The sequence below is a fragment of the Symphalangus syndactylus genome, chromosome 12 (assembly GCF_028878055.3).
Source record: "Symphalangus syndactylus isolate Jambi chromosome 12, NHGRI_mSymSyn1-v2.1_pri, whole genome shotgun sequence".
In the NCBI taxonomy this organism is placed as follows: Eukaryota; Metazoa; Chordata; class Mammalia; order Primates; family Hylobatidae; genus Symphalangus; species Symphalangus syndactylus.
In genome coordinates, this window is record NC_072441.2 from 21,520,708 (window position 1) to 21,541,827 (window position 21,120).

The window sequence follows — 21,120 nt, forward strand, 5'->3', positions numbered from 1 at the left end:
CCAGGCTGGTCTCAAACTCCTGAGTTCAGGCAATCCTCCCACCTCAGCCTCCCAAAGTGTTAGGATTACAGGCATGAGCCACTGCCAGCTAACAGCTTTTCACATACATCATTTAACCCTATTTTGTAGATGAGATTATAATTTGTATATTAGAAAACTGAGGTTTGATGGCATTAAAAAAATTTGAGATCACAGAGGTAGGGAACATTTAATTCAGGGGATCCTCCTGCCTTAGCCTCTCAAGTAGCTGGGACGACAGGCCACATGCTACAGTGCCTGGCTAATTTTTTAAAATCTCTTTTAGAGACAGAGTCTCATTTTGTTGCCCAAACTTGTCTTGAACTCTTTGGATCAAGCGATCCTCCTGCCTTGGCCTCACAAAATGCTGGGATTTCAGGCGTGAGCCACCATGACCGGCCTGAATATTAGATTTGAAAACACACTCTGTTGAATATGATGATGGACAATTACTCCATTTTATTATATATCCTTGGAGTTACAGTTCTTTTGACTATGCTCTATACATTTTTGTAAATGTACATTTTGAGGTAGAATGCAGTAATATACCCTTTTCTTATAATAGATGCCCCTCAATGAATTAATGATGTTTAAAGGCTATCATGACCAGTATCATTTTAGCAGTGCAATTTTTAAGAACTAAATTATAATAATAATATTTTATTATTATTATCATTCCGATCTATCTTAATATCATTGCATCCAGTTATTTAGCACCTCCTGTGTTCCAGACACCTCTCATGCACATCACATTTCATTCTGGAAACAACCATACATGGTACTACTGTCCCCATCTTACAGATGAAGAAGTGATAAAATAATTTGCACAAAGTCACTTAGCTAGAAATGAGGAAAGCCAGATTTCATCCCAGACGTGCTGACTTGCCATAGTTTACCACCACCCCACCTCCCACAAAGGGAAAAATCCCATCTGGCCTCTACTTCCAGACTGACTTCTCACACTGGGAACTAGGAGTTTGGAGTTGTTGTTCCTTTTCCTTCTTCTCCTTCTTTCTTTTTCCCTCCTCCACCTCCTCCTCCTCCTCCACCTCCACCTCTTCCTCCCCTTTTGTCTCTATTCCTTTCCTTGCCTTTTCATTATCCCAAAATGTACTCAGAAACTCAGGTTGAAAAATACAGATTAATTGTGTAGGAGGCCCCGGCCAACAAAACCACCAGATTATTAACAGATGAGCCACCTTCATGGTAACACTTTAAGAATGAGGCAATGCAAATTAGATAAATGAACTGTTCTATGCCACTGAGAACAGAAGACTGTCCTGGGAACAATTTCCACATAGCAGCTACGGGCTGGGCTTTAATTACATTAGGAGGTTATGCTGAATGACAGGGCAGAGTTAGTAGCACAGTAACACTTGCCAGAAAAGCATATGAGAGGAGTGCTTTTAATTTCTCTTGTAGGGAAATAAATTCGGGTACAGAAAGTGCTGTGCTTTCTGCCTGCCATTTTGAATATTAATTCTCCCCATTATATAAATATGGATAAATATGTGTTGGAAAGATGCTAAAAGGCTATAATCGTGCTTTTATTTCAATACTAGTAGAATTTAAAAATATGACATCTATAATGAAATTGATACTTTTTTTTTTTTTTTTGAGACGGAGTCTTGCTCTGTCGCCCAGGCTGGAGTGCAGTGGCGTGATCTTGGCTCACTGCAAGCTCTGCCTCCTGGGTTCACGCCATTCTCCTGCCTCAGCCTCCAAAGTAGCTGGGACTACAGGCGCCTGTCACCAGGCCGGCTAATTTTTTGTATTTTTAGTAGAAACGGGGTTTCACCGTGTTAACCAGGATGGTCTCGATCTCCTGACCTCGTGATCAGCCCGCCTCGACCTCCCGATACTTTTTTAAAATGTACGATCTGGTGGAAATATGTGAAACCTAATCAGTCAGAATAAAATTTCAACATCTGAGTCTTGTGTAACAAACTAAATATTCAAGTATGTATTACATAATAAATGCCAGTTTGCAAACATATGAATTCATTCAAACCTAAAGACTTAAATCTGGATTGCACTGACCTGCTTTATGCTGTGATTCTTACTGCGCTATCTGCATTTCTCATAAGACTAAACAGATTTTTACTTTCTCCTCAGAATAATTCTTTTGCCAAAAGGGTCCTAGAATGCTTGTGCTGCTGTAACAGTGGCCAAGCCGAACTCAGAGGTGGAGGTGGGTGACAGGAGGAGGTGGGAAATTTATGGCCTTGAGGGTGCTTAAAATGGTCCTAAGCAATTTCAGAGCCCCAGGGATCCACGCCCTTGACTCAAGAATCTCAATACTGATTTTTTTTGTTTCGGGGTTGGGGTTGGGCAGAGTCTGGCTCTGTCACCCAGGCTGGAGTACAGTGGCATGATCTCAGCTCACTGCAACCTCTGCTTCTTGGATTCAAGTGATTCTTGTGCTTCAGCCTCCCAAGTAGCTGGGATTACAAGCATCTGCCACAATACCTGGCTAAGTTTTGTATTTTTAGTAGATACAGGGGTTTCGCTGTGTTGGCCAGGCTGGTCTTGAACTCCTGACCTCAAATGATCTGCCCACCTCGTCCTCCCCAAAGTGTTGGGATTACAGGCATGAGCCACTGCATCCAGCCTGAATACTGATTCTTATTACAAGAAGCTTGCACTAGCAAAAGGAAATCAGCTATGGAATTCAGACGATAAAAGTTCAGTACAGTAAGCTTGTTAACTAAATTAAAGCTGCTGCTACTTCTACACCAGGTGTAGCTCCCAAAATTTTATTATAGGAGTGTGCTACTAGAAAGCAATTCCTTAATTTTTATTTTTCTCTGTAAATCATCTACCTTTGCACATAATTTTAGATAATAATAGTATAATAGTCATTGTAGTAAAACAATAATTTTCTTAAAGAAAGCTTTATAAACCTAGAATGAATGAAAATAAACCAATTCATAGAGAATATTAACCTGTAATAGTGGTCTCTAAAACCATGCCTACAGGCCCTTGAGTTCTTTGTTCAATAGTGCCGCTAGCAGTCATAGGTTTTCATTGTTCCTTAGGGGAGAAATGGAAAGTGTTAATGATTCTATTCTGTTCAGACAAAACAAACTTACAAGTATTTACACAGTTTAGAAACATAGAGATTCCAACTATATACCTCCTACTATAACAAAACAACTAATAAAATAACCAATCAGAATTTCAGTTCCTCCCTTGAAGGTTATTATTATAGAACATGCCAACAATTTACAAAGCCTTAGAGTCTTATGAGATCTGCTTTCTTCAAATAAAAGTTTCAAGGAAGGACAGATTTATTTTAATGGAGAACAAAATAAGTTAACAATAGATATAAATATTCACATGCTTCCCTAATATACAAGAGAAGAAGATTATTGTGATAAAGATCTGAATTGAACTTTTTTCTTTCTTCTCTCTTTCTTTTTCTCTTTCTTTCTCTCTCTCTCTTTCTTTCTTTCTCTCTTTCTTTCTGTCTCTTCCTTTCTTTCTTTTCCTTTCTCCCTTCTTTTCCTTTCTTTCTTTTTTGACAGAGTCTCACTCTGCCACCCAGGCTGGAGTGCAGTGGCATGATCTCAGCTCACTGTAACCTCTGCCTCCCGGGTTCAAACGGTCTTCCTGCCTCAGCCTCCTGAGTAGCTGGGATTGGCATGCACCACCACGCCGGGCTAATTTTTTCTATTTTTAGTAGAGACAGGGTTTTGCCATGACGGCCAGGCTGGTCTCAAACTCCCGACCTTAAGTGATCTGCCCGCCTCGGCCTCCCAAAATTCTGGGAATACAGACATGAGCCACCACATCCAGGCTTTCTTTCTTTCTTCTTTTTGAGACAAGCTCTCATGCCGTCATCCAGAGTGGAGTACAGTTGCACCATCATGGCTCACTGCAACCTTGAACTCCTGCGCTCAAGTGACCCTCCCATCTCAGCCTCCTGAGTAGTTGGAATTTCAGGCACACATCACCACACCTGGCCCAATTTAACATCTTTTCAAATCTGATCATCTGAACTAAATTTGGGGGCGTATCATCTCTCCCTGAACAGATGCAGGGAAGAGGGGTAGCCCCTTTATCTCATTTTTATACTCTTTTGTTAACAAGGCTATGCTCTGGAATTTTACTAGTTGGGATTATAAGGGAGTGGAAGGTGGGGGAAGACAGGACTATTAGAGTTCAGTTTTTTGTTTTTTTAATGGAGAATGGGCTGAATAGAATTTTCCTTAACAGCAGTTTTCTTCTATATAAAAATTACCGAATAAGAAAATGTTCATTAATTGTTCATTAGATGATGAATTTTATTTTATTTTTTCACTTTGAGCTTTCTCATGTCTAGATATTGATGAAAAGGTGCCAGTTTCTCCCTAGGCAAGTTTTAAACAGCCAGGTCTTTTTTTTTTTTTTTTCTAGTGATACCTTCTGCATCCATCATTTCCAGGGCTGAGACTATAAATGCTACAGTGCCCAAGACCATAATTTATTGGGATAGTCAAACAACAATTGAAAAGATTTCCTGCGAAATGAGATACAAGGCTACAACAAACCAAACTTGGAATGTAAGCTCAACTTTCATTATTCTTTAGCATGTGAATGAATGATTTAAAAGCTAACCATCAGTGGCTACAGTGGACTTATTATGTCTACTTTACATGTTTTTAATCTGATTATTTGCATGATATTCAAGCCACTTTAGTTTTTGTTTTATAAAATAATTTCAACTTTTATTTTACATTCAGGGGCACATGTGCAGGTTTGTTACCTGGATATATTGCGTGGTACTGAGGTTTGGGGTATAATTGATCCTGTCACCCAGGTGCTGAGCATAGTTACCAATAATTAGTTTTCCAACCCTTGCCCTCCTACCTTCCTCCGCACTCTAGTGTGGTCCCCAGTGTCTATTGTTGCCATCTTTATGTCCATGAGTACCTGATATGGTTTGGCTGCATCCCCACCAGATCTCAATTTGAATTATGTCTCCCAAAATTCCCACGTGTTGTGGGAGGGACCCAGGGGGAGTTAATTGAATCATGGGGGCTGGTCTTTCCCATGCTTTTCTCGTAATAGTGAATAAGTCTCACGAGATCTGATGCGTTTATCAGAGGTTTCCGCTTTTGCTTCTTCCTCGTTTTCTCTTGCCACCACTATGTAAGAAGAGCCTTTTGCCTCCCACTATGATTCTGCGGCCTCCCCAGCCGTGTGGAACTGTAAGTCCAGTTAAACCTCTTTTTCTTCCTAGTCTTGGGTATGTCTTTATCATTAGCATGAAAATGGATTAATACAGTAAATCGGTACCAGTAGAGTGGGGCATTGCTTAAAAGATACCCGAAAATGTGGTAGCAACTTTGGAACTGGGTAATAGGCAGAAATTGGAACAGTTGGGAGGGCTCGGAAGAAGACAGGAAAATGTGGGAAATTTGGAACTTCCTAGAGACTTGCTGAATGGCTTTGCCCAAAATGCTGATAGTGATATGGACAATAAAATCGAGGCTGAGGTGGTCTCAGATGGAGATGAGGAACTTGTTAGGAACTAGAGGAAAGGTGACTCTTGTTATATTTTAGCAAACAGACTGGCAGCATTTTGCCCCTGCCCTAGAGATTTGTGGAACTTTGAACTCAAAAGATGATTTAGGGCATCTGGTAGAAGAAATTTCTAAGCAGCAAAGCATTCAAGAGGTGATTTGGGTGCTGTTAAAGGCATTCAGTTTTAAAAGGGAAACAGAACATTGAAGTTCAGAAAATTTGCAGCCTGACTATGCAATAGAAAAGAAAAACCCATTTTCTGGGGAGAAATTCAAGCCAGCTGCAGAAGTTTGCATAAGTAGCAAGGAGCCTAATGTTAATTCCCAAGACCGTGGGGAAAATGTCTCAGGCCATGTCAGAGACCTTCACGGCAGCCCCTCCCATCACAGGCTTGGAGGCCCAGGAGAAAAAAAGTGGTTTCATGGGCTGGGCCCAGGGTCACTGTGTGTGTGCAGCTTAGGGACTTGGTGCCCTGTGTCCCAGCTGCTCCAACCGTGGCTCAAAGGTGCCAACATCCAGCTTGGGCTGTGGCTTCAGAAGGTGGAAGCCCCAAGCTTTGGCAGCTTCCACATGGTGTTGAGCCTGCAGGTGCACAGAAGTCAAGAATTGAGGTTTGGGAACCTCCAACCACATTTCAGAAGATGGATGGAAATGCCTGGATGGCCAGGTGAAAGTTTGCTGCAGGGGCGGGGCCCTCACGGAGAACCTCTGCTAGGGCAGTGTGGAAGCAAAATGTGGGGTCTGAACCTCCACACAGAGTCCCTAGTGGGGCACTGCCTAGTGGAGCTGTGAGAAGAGGGTCACCATCCTCCAGATTCCAGAATGGTAGATGCACTGACAGCTTGAACCATGCGCCTGGAAAAGCTGCAGACACTCAGTGCCAGCCATGAAAGCAGCTGGGAGGGGGGCTGTACCCTGCAAAGCCACAGGGGTGGAGCTGCCCAAGACCATGGGAACCCCCCTTCTTTTATCAGCATAACCTGGATCTGAGACCTGGAATAAAAGAAGATCATTTGGGAGCTTTAAAGTTGCCCTGCTGGATTTTGGACTTGCACGGGCCCTGTAACCCCTTTGTTTTGGCCAATTTCTCCCATTTGGAATGGCTGCATTACCCAATACCTGTACCCTCACTGTATCTAGGAAGTACCTAACTTGCTTTTGATTTTATAGGCTCATAGGTGGAACAGACTTGCCTTGTCTCAGATGAGACTTTGGACTGTGGACTTTTGGGTTAACGCTGAAATGAGTTATGACTTTGGGGGACTATTGGGAAGGCATAGTTGGTTTTGAAATGTGAGGACATGAATTTGGAGGGGCCAGGGATGGAATGACATGGTTTGGCTGTGCCCCCACCAAATCTCAACTTGAATTGTATCTCCCAGAATTCCCACATGTTGTGGGAGGGAGCCGGGGGAGGTAATTGAATCACGGGAGCCGGTCTTTCCCATGCTATTCTCATGAGAGTGAATAAGTCTCATGAGATCTGATGCATTTATCAGGGGTTTCTGCTTTTGCTTTTCCCTCATTTTCTCTTGCTGCTGCCATGTAAGAAGTGCCTTTCACCTCCCACCATGACTCATACAGCCATATGGAACTGTAAGTCCAATTAAACCTCTTTTTCTTCCCAGTCTCCCGTGTGTCTTTATCAACAGCATGAAAACAGACTAACGCAGTACCAGTGTTTAGCTCTCACTCATAAGTGAGAACATGTGGTGTTTGATTTTCTGTTCCTGTGTTAATTCGCTTAGGAAAACCACTCTAGCTTTAATAATGATTATTGCATGCTTGCAAACAGACAGCTGTTTCCTCAAATGATCCACTTGCCTTTTATTAGTTGCTAAATAGACACATCTCCAACTAAAAGGAATCTCATTCGCTATTTGGAATTCAGTGTCTCCTAGGGTGAAATTTATATCAGTGATCATGGATAAAAAATTTAAGTATTCTGTGCTGAAATTTGACAGGCATCCAGGGAAACAAAAATTGTTCGGAAAGGAGAACTAAGATTTATGAATGTTTCATTTTAAGTAAAAAGTGTTTAGTTCAGAGTGTAATATTTATTACCAGTATAGGCCTGAGTCTTAGGTGAGCTTAAAGATGATGATAATCTGAGTAAAGATGAGTTTTAAAAAGTGAACGTCTAGAGAAAAACTAACCATCCTTAAATGCCAAGGATAAATTATCTAGTGTCTTAGGAAAGGCGTAGCTGCAAGATTCATTAATAAAGTCATGTCAGATAACAGCACCTGGGAACAATGTAATAAAAACTCAGTAATTTCATCTGTGGAGGAACACTAGCCTGATTTAGGAAGACGTTCCAATTTTGACATATTTTAGAAGAAATGCCATTTTATTATTTTTAAGTGTAACAAACTGCCATTTAGTCCAAATAATTAAGAAATAGTTTCTGGCTGTTTTTTTTTTTTCTCCTTCAGATACTTTTTTAAGGTTTTTTTTTTAAAGAGATAGGCTCTCACTTCATCACCCAGGCTGAAGTTCAGTGATGCAATTATAGCTCACTGCAGCCACAAACTCTTGGGCTCAAGTGATCCTCCAGACTTAGCCTCCCAAGTAGCTGGGACTAGTCACTCACCACTACGCTTGGCTAATTTATTTTAATTTTTATTTTTTATAGGTTCTTGCCATGTTGCCCAGGCTGGTCTTGAACTAGCCTCAAATAATCCTACCCCTAGCTTTCTCGTCAGCCTCCCAAAGTGCTAGGATGACAAGCATGAGCCACAGCACCTGGCCTGGCTTTTCTTAATTAACAGTTTTATCAGCTATGAAATTACCAGTTTTCAGAGAGTTAAATAAAATGATATATATTTAACACCAAAATATATTAAACATAACTTAATTTTTCTTTGGTGCTAAGCATGATTCCAAATCCTTTTACTGTTTAAGACTGATTCTGAGTATCAGTTTTGCTATAGAGTAATATATCTTAAAAGTATCAAGAAGATGGGGGTAAAACTATACTAATTTTATTATATACCCTAAAAATTACTCATTAAAAATAAATTCCTTATGTCAACTTGTTTACCTTTGTTCACTCAAATCATAAATGTGAACTTTATGGTCATTTGCATTACACTTAAATGGGATCCACGTTCTGCATCATTTGATTGATAATCAAGTGAAGATCCTTCTGAATTCCTTTTGCATATGCAGAATTTAGATAAATTTCAAAACAACACATATAAAATTCTCAAGTCTTAGATCCTGAATTAATGGGGTTTTATCCTAATAAGACACCTGGGGTCCTTGTATAGTATCACAGTCATAGAATGATATTAAAGAACACCGAGTTTCTTAGGCTGGGTGCAGTGGCTCATGCCTGTAATCCCAGCACTTTGGGAGGCCAAGGCAGGCAGATCACCTGAGCTCAGGGATTGAAGACCAGACTGGCCATCATGGCAAAACCCTGTCTCTACTGAAAATTCAAAAAATTTAGCTGAGCATGGTGGTGCGTGCCTGTAATCCCAGCTACTCAGGAGGCTGAGGCAGGAGAATCGCTTGAATCTGGGAGGTGGAGGTTGCAGCAAGCCAAGACAGAGTCACTGCACTCCAGCCTCGGTGACAGAGTGAGACTGTGTCTCCAGGGGGAAAAAAAAAAAAAGTATACCAAATCCTCTTACTTTAAGTAAATAGGAGTATGTAATAGACTAGAAAACACGTTTAGAAAATAGAGAGGAATTACATTATCAGTGTCTCTGAGTAAGTTTTCAGAAGCCAGCTGTTTTCTGGTTGAAACTCTTGTTCTCTGCTCCCCCTGGTGGTGCTACATAGGCCATCTTGGTAACAGGTACATTTGAGCTCACTTTTCAAAACCTTCTCTTTGTCAGAAGTGGCAAATAGAGTAGAAAGAATATTTGTTGTCTCATATGCTCTTCATAACAATCCTTTGTGATAGGCAGTATTAGCTCCATTATATAAATAGGGAAATAGAGTTTGAAAGAGGTCAAGCCAGATTTTTTTGAACTTACACCATCAGTAACTAAGTGCCTCTCACTTTAGACTCTACATCACTTTAAAGACCAAATAAATATTTAGAAAATGAAAAGACAGGTTTCAATCCAAAGCCAGGTCTGTCTCCTCCACCATTATTTTTTTTTTAAAGTTTTTTTAAACTCACGACTCCCTCAGTCAATCTACCACACTTCCTTTAAACACGACCACTAACGCAGAAAAAGTGAATTACCATTTCCATCCAGATCACTCATGCCAAGTCACTGTAGCCAGAATGAAGCTTTGTTTACATTTGCTACTGTCAATTTCATCTGGGTCAGGCATGAAGTGTTGTCTCTGCATTTCTGTAGGAAGACAGGAAAGTCAGAGTCAAGATGAGTGGGAGGATACCAAAGATTACAGGTCTCTTCTACCACTTCAGCTCGGTGGTGGCACTGCCTCCATTAGATATTGCTGGAGGTGGAGGTTTTACTTCAAAGTGACAGGAAAGCCTTGTGGCCAAGAGCACAGGCTCTAGAGTTCAAAGCCTGGCTCTGCTACTTTCTAGTCATGCAATCTTTTTTTTTTTTTTTTTCCTTTTGAGACAGGGTCTTGCTCTACTGCCCAGGCTGGAGCGCAGTGGCACAATCTCAGCTCACTGCAGTCTTGACCTCCTGGACTCCAGCGATCCTCCTGCCTCAGTCTCCCAAGTAGCTGACCACAGGAGAGTGCCACCACGCCCAGCTAAATTTTAAAAATTTTTCTGTAGACACAGGGTTGTGTCATGTTGCCCAAGCTAGTGTCAAGGTCTCTAACTGCTGAGCTCAAGCAACCATCCCGCCTCAGCCTCCCAAAGTGCTGGTATTACAGGCATGAGCCACTGCTCCTGGCTGAGTCATGCAATCTTTTTTTTTTTTTTTTTCTTTTTAGACAGAGTCTCACTGTGTTGCCCGGGCTAGAGTGCAGTGGTGTGGTCTTGGCTCACTGCAACCTCCGATTCCCAGGTTCAAGTGATTCTCCTGACTCAGCCTCCCTAGTAGCTGAGATTACAGGCATCGGGTACCACGTCTGGCTTCTTTTTGTATTTTTAGTAGAGACGGGGTTTCACCATGTTGGCCAGGCTGATCCCAAGTGATCTGCCTGCCTCGGCCTCCCAAAATGCTGAGATTATAGGCGTGAGCCACTGCGCCCGGCCTCATCATGCAATCTTGAGCATGTTTCTTATCTTCTCTGTGCCTCATTATTCCCATACATAACATGGAGATAAGATAAGCACTTATGTGTTTGTTGTGGGAAAGGGGATCCAATGATGTGAGAAGTTAGCTACAAGCCTGGAATAGTGTAATTGTTCACTAAATGCTAGCTAGTAATGTTACTCTTTAGCCTCTAGGGGAGCCATGCAGCAGGGATAGTAGAGCAAAGGAATCCACCTGAAAGTCACGGTATTGGGGGTGCTTTTCAGCCCCTTTAGCTAAGGTACATACAGACTGTGAAGTATCTAAGGGAATTAGGCTGACAAGGCAAGGAGAGTATGTGCCATGCAGCAGTCCATGTTTCAGGCAATGATGGATGGCATATATGATGGTGGTCCCATAAGCTTATCATGCAGCTGAAAAATTTCTGTCACCTAGTGATTTATATTACAATTGCCTGCAGGATTCAGTACAGTAACATAGGTTACCATACAGCTTTACAGGTAACCTATAAACGGTACAGCTTTATAGGTTTGTAGCCTAGAAGCAATAGGCTATACCATATAGCCTAGGTGTGTGGTAGGCTATACCACCCAGGTTTGTGTAATTACAATCTATGATGTTCGTACAATGATGAAATCGCTTAATGATGCATTGGGGGTGCTTTTCAGCCCCTTTAGCTAAGGTACATACAGACTGTGAAGTATCTAAGGGAATTAGGCTGACGAGGCAAGGAGAGTATGTGCCATGCAGCAGTCCATTCTCAGAATGTATCCCCGTCGTTAAGTGACACATGACTCTAGTTATCTCTTGAAACATGGTTCCAGGTCAAAGCTTCAGATTTTGTGTCTAGAGACACAACTGCCTCTGGGAGGACGTTTACAAACATCTTACTCCCACCTCATTCACCTCTCTCCCTTCTGAATTCCCTAGCAGTCTAGCTTAGACCAGGTTGGAACATATACAGCTTATGTTCTATACAGTCTAGCTTAGACCAGGTTGGAATACATACAGATTTTAGTAGAGGCTAAACTAGGCTTTAGTAGAGCAAGAAGAAAATAAATCTCAGCTGGGAGGGGTGGCACAAGCCTATATTCAGCTACCTGAGAGACTGAGGCAGGAAGATCACTTGAGCCCAGGTTCTGAGGCGGTAAGGCACCACGATCCCACCAGGGAATAGCCACTGCACTGCAGCCTGGGCAGTATAGTGAGACCCCATCTCTATAAAAAGAAAGAAAATAAACATCTCAGAGAACAACCACCTACTATGTAATCTTGATTACAAAATATAACTAGCTTTTCAAAGTTGGTTTGAAACCTGTCTTTTCATTTTCTAAATATTTATTTGGTCTTTAAAGTGATGTAGAGTCTGTGAGAGGCCGTTAGTTACTGATGGGATGAGTTCAAAAAAATCTGGCTTGACCTCTTTCAAACTCTATTTCCCTATTTATATAATGGAGCTAATACTGCCTATCACAAAGGATTGTTATGAAGAGCATATGAGACAACAAGTATTCTTTCAGTTCCATTTGCCACTTCTGACAAAGAGAAGGTTTTGAAAAGTGAGCTCAAATGTACCTGTTGCCAAGATGGCCTATGTAGCACCACCAGGGGGAGCAGAGAATAAGAGTTTCAACCAGAAAACGGTTGGTTTCTGAAAACTTGTTCAGACACTGATAATATAATTCCTTTCTATTTTCTAAACATTTTTCTAGTCTATTACATACTCCTATTTACATGAAATAAGAGGGATTGGTATATCGGCTATCTACTGCTACAATTGAGGGAAGAGAGAGACCCTCTCACATTGTTTTATATTGTTTTATACTCAGTACCTGTTTTAAGGAAAAACAACAAGGAAGTAAAAGCAAAGACAGGCAGCCTGGCACCAGGCCTGGAACCAGGCCTGGGGCTGCCTGGCCAAAGCCCAGTAGTTAAAAATCAACTCATAACTTAGAAACCAATGTTATTCATAGATTCCAGACATTGTATAGAAGAACATTGTGAAACTCCCTGCCCTGTTCTGTTTCTCTCTGACCACCAGTGCATGCAGCCCCTGTCACGTACCACCTGCTTGCTCAAATCAATCACGACCCTTTCATGTGAAATCTTCAGTGTTGTGAGCCCTTAAAAGGGACAGAAATTGTGCATTCGGGGAGCTCAGATTTTAAGGCAGTACTTGCCGATGCTCCCAGCTGAATAAAGCCCTTCCTTCTACAACTCGGTGTCAGAGGTTTTGTCTGCGGCTTGTCCTGCTACACAATAATGTGTAACAAACTGCCACAAAAACTGAAGGGACATATAACAATAAACATTTATTTCTCAATGTCAGTGGGGTCCAGCTGGTCTAAGTTGAGCTTTGCTGGGACTGGGCATGTGTTTGCAGCTCAGCTGGCTCACTCCTATGTCTTTGCATAAGCTCTCCTCTACATGTCTCTCGGTGCTCTTTCTGCCATCAACAGGCTAGCCTGGGCATGTCGTTATGGTGATGGCAGAGGGCAAGAGCACCTAAGGCCCAATCTCTCCAGTTTCTTTCAATCCTCTGCTTATATCACGCTTACCAGTGTCTGTTGGCTCAAAGCAAGCCACATGGACAAACCAGAGCCAGAATGGGAGAACGTTCAAAGCTACATGGTAAAGGGCCAGGATATAGGGCAGGGAAATTACCTGGGCATTGTTGCAATCCACCTCAAAATGTCATCAAGGCTCTCCACCTGCTGCTGGAACCAGTTCGTGCCAGGAGAAGAAGATGGTAGCATCTTTCCATACAACAAAGACCAAGAACCTTGGCAGTCTTCATCCTACTCTAGCATTTGACACTGTTGACCACCTTGTCCTGAAAACGCCTCTCCTCTTGGTTTTCCCATTTCAAGAATGTGTTAGTCTTCTATCAATATTTCTGGATGCCCTTTCCTTTGTAAATTATTTTTTCTGCCAATTCCCTAAACATTGACATTCCCTTCATACCTACCATCTCACTGTCTCCTCTCTTTCTTACTCCTTTCACCTACTCCCAAGGCCTCAGCTACACCTGTGTATAGGCTAGAACTTGGAGCCCTCCCAACTCTCATGAAAGTCAGACCTATATTTCTAACTATTTGTTGGTATCTTTATGCGCTGTCTCCTAGGCCCCTCAAATTCATGTCAAAAATTGAGCTCCCAGTTGCGAATGGCAATCCACACCTACTTCCATATACTCTATTTCAGGGGCATTTGCCACATTGTATGCACTTGCCTGTTTGCACTTCTATTTCTCTACTCTTTAACTGTGAACTCATGGAAGGCAGAGATGTGCCATGATCATTTTTCACATCTCCATTGATTTTTATAATGTCAAGTTCATGTGGATAATATTTTGAAATGTTAGCTATTACTAATTATTATTTGTCCTTAATGGTGTCCAACTTTAGTGACAGAGGAAGGGAAATCTTAGCTATGTGTTCAAGTAAGTGGATTATTGGTGACTCATTTCTCTAATTAAGCTTTATTCAAGGGCGAAATGGTAAACATTTTAGGCTTTGCAGAACATAAGATTTCTGTCTCAACTACTCTGTGTTTGTAGCATGAAAGCAGTCATAGACAATTATGTAAATGAATGGGTATAGTCTGTTCCAGTAAAATTTCATTTTTGGACACTGAAATTTGAATTTCACATAATTTCCATGCATCATGAAATAGTCTTTTTTTAAAAAAAATTTTCTTTCAACCACTTAAAAATGAGAAAACCATTCTTAACTTAGGCTGCACAAAAACAAGTATTTATTCTTTTCTTGAAAGGGCTGATAGAACAGCATACAGATAGCAAAGACAAATCCTTGGCTTCGGCATTTCCAAGTCTGAAGGCTGGTATAAGACAGAAAATGTGGAAAAATGTATGATTAGTCACAAATAAGTTTCCCCATCACCACCCCATTTCCCTCCTCTACCAAACACTAGATAAAAATTACCTGGGCAGAAAGAGGAGGACGTTTTAGGGTAAAGGGAGAAACCAAGGGTTTAGACACTGGTGGGTTACCAAGGACCCTCTCATCCTGTGCCATGTCCCAAACTGATAGTTGGGGAAGGTAGGGATTATAGAACTCTAACTAGGTTGGAGATTTTTCTTCCTTCCACCCAAGGATGTTCCCAGGAACTTATATTTAATGTAATAAAAGAGAGATCTCAAACTGATGAACATTAAGTTTCAATGACGCCCAACATTCAGAGTTGAGGCTCTAAGTAGAAATGGAGTTATTTCAAAATTTCTTGCACTCTTGAAATTATATTATTTACAGAGGCACTCAATTAAGTCCAGCTCTTTCAATATTCATTTCAGCCTCCAAAGGCATCATCCTGAGGTATCATGTTGTACCTGCAGGGCCCTAAGCAGCCACCTGGTTTGCCTCATGGTTTAAACAACTGATAACAGTTCCATAACGTTCTTCTTACTATTTCGGAATTCTGGCTATACTTTGGGGTATTTCTTTCCTTTAAGAGGACTTATCTATAAATGTAATGGCAGGAAACATATTGGAGAATTACAGAGACACTAATATGAAGCAGAGTGCATTTGAAAGTCAAATCTTTGGCACAGTAAGTAAAATTTCTCTAGATCCCAGGAGACCTCAGACACTCTCCAGTTATAGTAACATTGCAGAAAATTTCCAGGGCCATGAATAGAGACATGGCTTATAGACAAAACTATTCTAGGGCAGATGACATCCCCCAAACTAATATTTTCATGAATTTTACATTTTCGTGCATTGCAAGTTTTGAGGATTAATGTTAAGGCTGGGTTTTAAATGGAAGTATCCCTGAATGAGGTTATACTTCATTCTTTTTTTTTTTAAATCTCAATTGTTCTAACTTTCTCTTTAATGAGTATCTGATAACTGCTTTCACCCAGTTGTTGCATAAATGCATTTCTAGACATATTGACATATTTTATGTCTGCCTTTCAATCATGCTTCACTTTTTCCAGTAAATCAGCTACTAGAACATACTGAAGATGCTGTACAAATGCCTTGGCTTCTTCCTGCCAACTGAAACAGCTTGTTTGGGGCTCATTTTTCCTGTGTTTTATAGCAGGGTGCAGTGCTCCGGGGAAAAAAAGATTTTTGTGTTTATCCCTCAGCTATTTTCTTTATCCTCCATTGCATTTCTCAGTTCAACATTCTTAATATTTTAATTTTTCTCTGACACATACACATATACATATATACACATATATATACACATATATATGTGGGGGTGTGTGTGTGTATATATATATATATGTATGTATTATTGGGCCTTGTAGAATCTGCTGCAATAACCTGCAATGAGGACCAATTTACAGCTTAGCTTATAGGTATTTTTTTCTAAAAGTCACCATTAGTGAGTAAAATTATTTCATCATTCAGGAAGAATTGTTGATCTAAATATCCAGCTGCAGGGGAGAGGGGAATTCAAACAATTGCTATCAGCTACCATTTCCCCACCCCATTAAAAGAATATATTCCAAAATTAAGAGTATATTCCAAAATTAAGGCTGGGTGTGGTGGCTCACTCCTGTAATCTCAACACTTTGGGAGGCCAAGGCAGAGGGATGACTTGTGCCCAGGAGACCAGCCTGGGCAATATAATGAGAACTTGTCTCTACAAAAAAATTAAAAAATTATCCAATCATGATGGTGCATGCCTGTGGTCCCAGCTACTCGAGAGGCTGAGGCAGGAGGATCACTTCAGCCCAGGAGGTGGTGGAGGCTGCAGTGAGCTGTGATCGAGCCACTGCACTCCACAATCCAGCCTGGGCAACGCAGTGGGACCCTATCTAAAAAAAAAAAAAAAAATATATATATATATATATATACACACACACACACACACACGCATAAATAAATATATATACACATATATATAATATTACATTTGGACTTTCTGGAGATTCGAGACAGTTGTCAAACATAAAGCAGTGTGGGCGGGTCTCGTGGCTCACGCCTGTAATCCCAGCACTTTGGGAGGCCGAGGCAGGCGGATCACTTGAGGTCAAAAATTCAAGACCAGCCTGGCCAACATGATGAAACCCCATCTTTACTAAAAATACAAAAAAGTAGCCAGGTGTTGTAGTGCATGACTGTAATCCCAGTTACTTGGGAGGCTTAGGCAGAAGAATTGCTTGAACCCAGGAGGCGGAGGTTGCAGTGAGCCGAGATCGAGCCACTGCACTCCAGCCTGGGCAATAGAGCGAGACTCCGTCTCAAAAAAAGCAGTGTGTATTTCAGTTTTAATGTTTGAGACAGTATTTGATTATGTACGGCCATGTTTTATATAAAGAACACTTTGTTTTCCTAGAGTCTAGAAGACAGCTTGGAACATAATAGGTGTTCCATACATTTCTGCTAAATAAAATAATTGTTTTAAAAGCATACCACATTTTATTATTGTTACCCATCCATTTTAGGTTAAAGAATTTGACACCAATTTTACATATGTGCAACAGTCAGAATTCTACCTGGAGCCAAACATTAAGTACGTATTTCAAGTGAGATGTCAAGAAACAGGCAAAAGGTACTGGCAGCCTTGGAGTTCACCGTTTTTTCATAAAACACCTGAAACAGGTGAGTGTACTTACATATTTTATTCTCTTGGGCTTTTCTTTATATATCTTTTCTGCTGAGCACAGTGGCTCACACCTATAATTCCAGCACTTTGAGAGGCCAAGGCAGGAAGATTGCTTGAGCATAGGAGTTCGAGACCGTCTTGGGCAACGTAGTGAGACCTTAGTCTGTACAAAAAAATCGTAATTATTATTAGCCTGGGTTGGTAGGATGCATTTGTAGTCCCAGCTACTTAGGAAGCTGAGGTAGTAGGATCGCGTGAGCCCGGGAGTTTGATGCGGCAGTGAGCTGTGATCATGGCACTGCTCTCTATCCTGGAGGACAGACCAAAACCGTTTCCTAGAAAGTTTAAAACAGCCAGGTGCAGTGGCTTATGTCTGTAATCCCAGCACTTTGGGAGGCCGAGGCGGGTGAACTACCTTAGGTCAGGACTTCAAGACCTCCTCAGCTGACATGGTGAAACCCTGTCTCTACTAAAAATACGAAAATTAGCCAGGCGTGGTGGCAGGTGCCTGTAATCCCAGCTACTCGGAAGGCTGAGGCAGGAAAATCGCTTGAACCCAAGAAGTGGAGGTTGCAGTGAACTGAGATTGCACCACCACACTCCAGCCTGGGCAAGAGAGGAAGACTTGGTCTCAAAAATAATAATAATAATAAGTTTAAGACAAAAAATAAAGCCACAAAATATATTTTTTTCTCTTTACCTTCGACCAAAATTGACAAAACTATTCTAGGGCAGATGGTAACATTTAAATTGTCATTTTGCTTTGATTTTCTTAAGGCTTACTATAATTTATGTAATGGTTCTCAAACATTCCTGGGCACAAAAACCATCTGGGAGGCTGGGTACACTGGTTTACACCTGCAATCCCAGCACTTTGGGAGGCCAAGGCAGAAAGATTGCTTGAGGCCAGGAGTTCAAGACCAGACTGGGCAAGATAGGGAGACCCCATCTCTACCAAAAATACGATTAAAATTACCCAGGCATGGTGGCCCACGCCCGTAGTCCCAGCTACTTGGGGACTACAGGAAGAATTATTGATCTAAACAGGCTTCAATCATAGCTCACTGAAGCCTCTACCTCCTGGGCTCAAGCAATCCTCCTGCCTCAGCCTCCCAGGTGGCTCAGACTACAGATGCGGTCCAACATGCTAACTGAGGCAGGAGGGTCACTTGAACCTGGGAGGCCGAGAGTGCAGTAAGCCATGTTCATGCCACTGAACTCCAGCCTGGGTGACATCCTGGGCAATTGTGAGCCATACAGTAAGCGAAGAACTTGTTTTGAAAAATATTATCTGGGTGTGGTGGCTCAAGCCTGTAATCCCAGCACTTTCAGAGGCGGAGGCAGTTGGATCACTTGAGCCCAGGAGTTTGAGACCAGCCTGGCCAACATGGCAAAATCCCATCTCTACTGAAAATACAAAAATTAGCTGGGCATGGTGGTACATGCCTGTAATCCCAGCTATTCAGGAGTCTGAGGCAGGAAAATGGCTTGAACCCAGGAGACAGAGGTTGCAGTGAGCCAAGATCGCGCCACTGCACTCCAGCCTGGGCGACAGAGTGAGACTCCATCTCAGAAAATATTATTAAGAACATATTCTCCTAAAAGAGACACAAAACAATCATATCAATAAACATCTACTATATGCAAAGCAATCAGAAAGTTAAAACTCCTAAACACAGAATTCTCTTCCCCTCAACAGGATTTAGCTGATTTATTGTTTATCCTTAGATATTTTCCTACTTCTAATATTATTAGTTTAATTTTATATTCATTTACTCATGCCATTCAATAACATCTTAGCCAAATAGACTTCAGTCAAAGCACATAATAAAATGAATCTATTGTAATTGTAATAAAACTCCTAATGGCCCCATTAACCTAAAGATGTCTCCCTACTGTAGGTACCTTATACACTAGATTTAACATTTTCTTTTCAGAACTGAAGGACTTTATTATACTCCCAGTATGAATAGCATCATTATTATAACATTCTGGAATTGTGTTCTATGTTTTCAAGGCACTTTGACATACATTATAAATATTGATGGCTGCCAAATTAGTAGGGGGAGCAAAGAGCATGACTTGCTGAAAAGCTCTTCTGCTATCTCCTGCTGCCCAAATCTTAGAAATACTTTGGCCAGGTGCAGTGGCTCATGCCTGTAATCCCAGCACATTGGGAAATGGAGGCAGGTGGATTGCTTGAGCCTAGGAGTTCAAACCCAGCCTGGGCAATATAGTGAGACTCTGCTTCTATTAAAAAAAAATGAAAATAAATAGAAATTAAATTTTAAAATGTTAAAATGAAGAAACAACTTATTAGGGAATCCTTTTCTCTTTCTCTTTCTTTCTTTCTTTCTTCTTTCTTTCCTTCCTTCCTTTCTTTCTTTCTCTTTCTTTCTCTCTTTCTCTTTCTTTCTTTCTTCTTTTGACAGAGTCTTGCTCTTTTGCCCAGCCTGGAGTGCAGTGGTGTGATCTCGGCTCACTGCAACCTTCACCTCCTGGATTCAAGAGATTCTTGTGGCTCAGCCTACCAAGTAGCTGGGATTACAGGCACCCACCACTATGCCTGGCTAATTTTTGTATTTTTAATAGAGGCGGGATTTCACCATGGTGGGCAGGCTGGTCTCAAACTCATGACCTCAGGTGATCTGCCCGCCTTGGCCTCCCAAAGTGCTGGGATTACAGGGGTGAGCCACGGTGCCCGGCCAGGGAATTATTTTCAGTATCAATTCTCTTTTTTAAAAGTTAGTTTTTAATTGAAGGTATTCTGTCAAGTTGATACTGTTAACAATTCGTGGACTTTAGATGTCACTTTATAATAGTCAGAATTTAGTTGATAACCCATTATTTTTTAATGAACCCTATAACTGCCTAGCAAGATTATGCAAATTGATAACTACCATTTATCATTTATGAAGTACTACTGTGTATACGCTTGTTTGATTATGATGTCAACCACATTTGGTAGTGTAATTAGTGCTACTTTACAAAAGCAGAAACTGGGCATGACTTGCTAAAGAGCACATTGCTGGTGGGTAATGACACCTAAACTATAAGAACACTTTTCTTATTCAAAATATTGAACTGCTTGGCTAGCTCAGTTGTTAGATTATGAGGCTCTTAATCCCAGTGTGAAAATACTGTGCATTTTCCCCACCATCCCTCAGCAATTTCATTCTTTAATTTCAGGGAAGCGGAGGAGCAACTTACGTAAGTATTCTTAGTACAGGACTACAAATGTTCTTCTTTAAACATAAAAGTCTTGGCCAGGTGTGGTGGCTCATGCCTGTAATCCCAGCCCTTTAAGAGGCCAAGGCGGGTGGATCACCTAAGGTCAGGAGTTGGAGACCACCCTGGCCAACATGGCGAAACCCCGTCTCTACTAAAAATACAAAAATTAGCTGGGCGTGGTGGCAGGTGCCTGTAATCCTAGCTACGAGGGAGGCTGAGGCAGGAGAATCTCTTGAACTTGAGAGGTGGAGGTTGCAGCGAGCCAAGATCGTGCCACGGCACTCCAGCCTGGGTGACAGAGCGAGACTCTGTCTCTAAATAAATAAATACATAAAGTAAAATAAAGATAAAAGTCTTAAGCTTCAGGTAGAAGGAAATAGGAACACCACAGTTTAAATTTAAAGTCTGTTTCCTAAGGAGAAAAATCACTTAAGAGACAAAAATACCAATTAAAATTAAGTATCCCTGAAAACTTGGATTTATCAAAGTTTAACATGTTAGCTAAGAGCAACCATAGACTGTTCTCTTGGTACAAATTCCTTTCTAAGACACATTACATGAGAAACAGTAAAAGTGTGTTAGGGAAAGTGCTCATGTTAAATCTCTTTGAAAAAGTAGCTTTTTTTCTGTGTGTAAAAGC

General features: G+C 41.2%; 1 protein-coding gene across 3 annotated transcripts in view; it reads left to right on the forward strand.

Moving 5' to 3' along the window:
* The window catches only part of IL23R (interleukin 23 receptor), a 100,375-nt gene that overhangs the window by 35,899 nt on the left and 43,356 nt on the right, over nt 1-21,120 (forward strand). For all 3 annotated transcript variants that reach the window (XM_063625279.1, XM_063625280.1, XM_063625281.1), the window contains exons 6-7: nt 4,417-4,562; nt 17,089-17,245. In XM_063625279.1, coding sequence (XP_063481349.1) covers nt 4,417-4,562; nt 17,089-17,245 — 303 coding nt within the window. The remainder of the gene's footprint in view (nt 1-4,416; nt 4,563-17,088; nt 17,246-21,120) is intronic.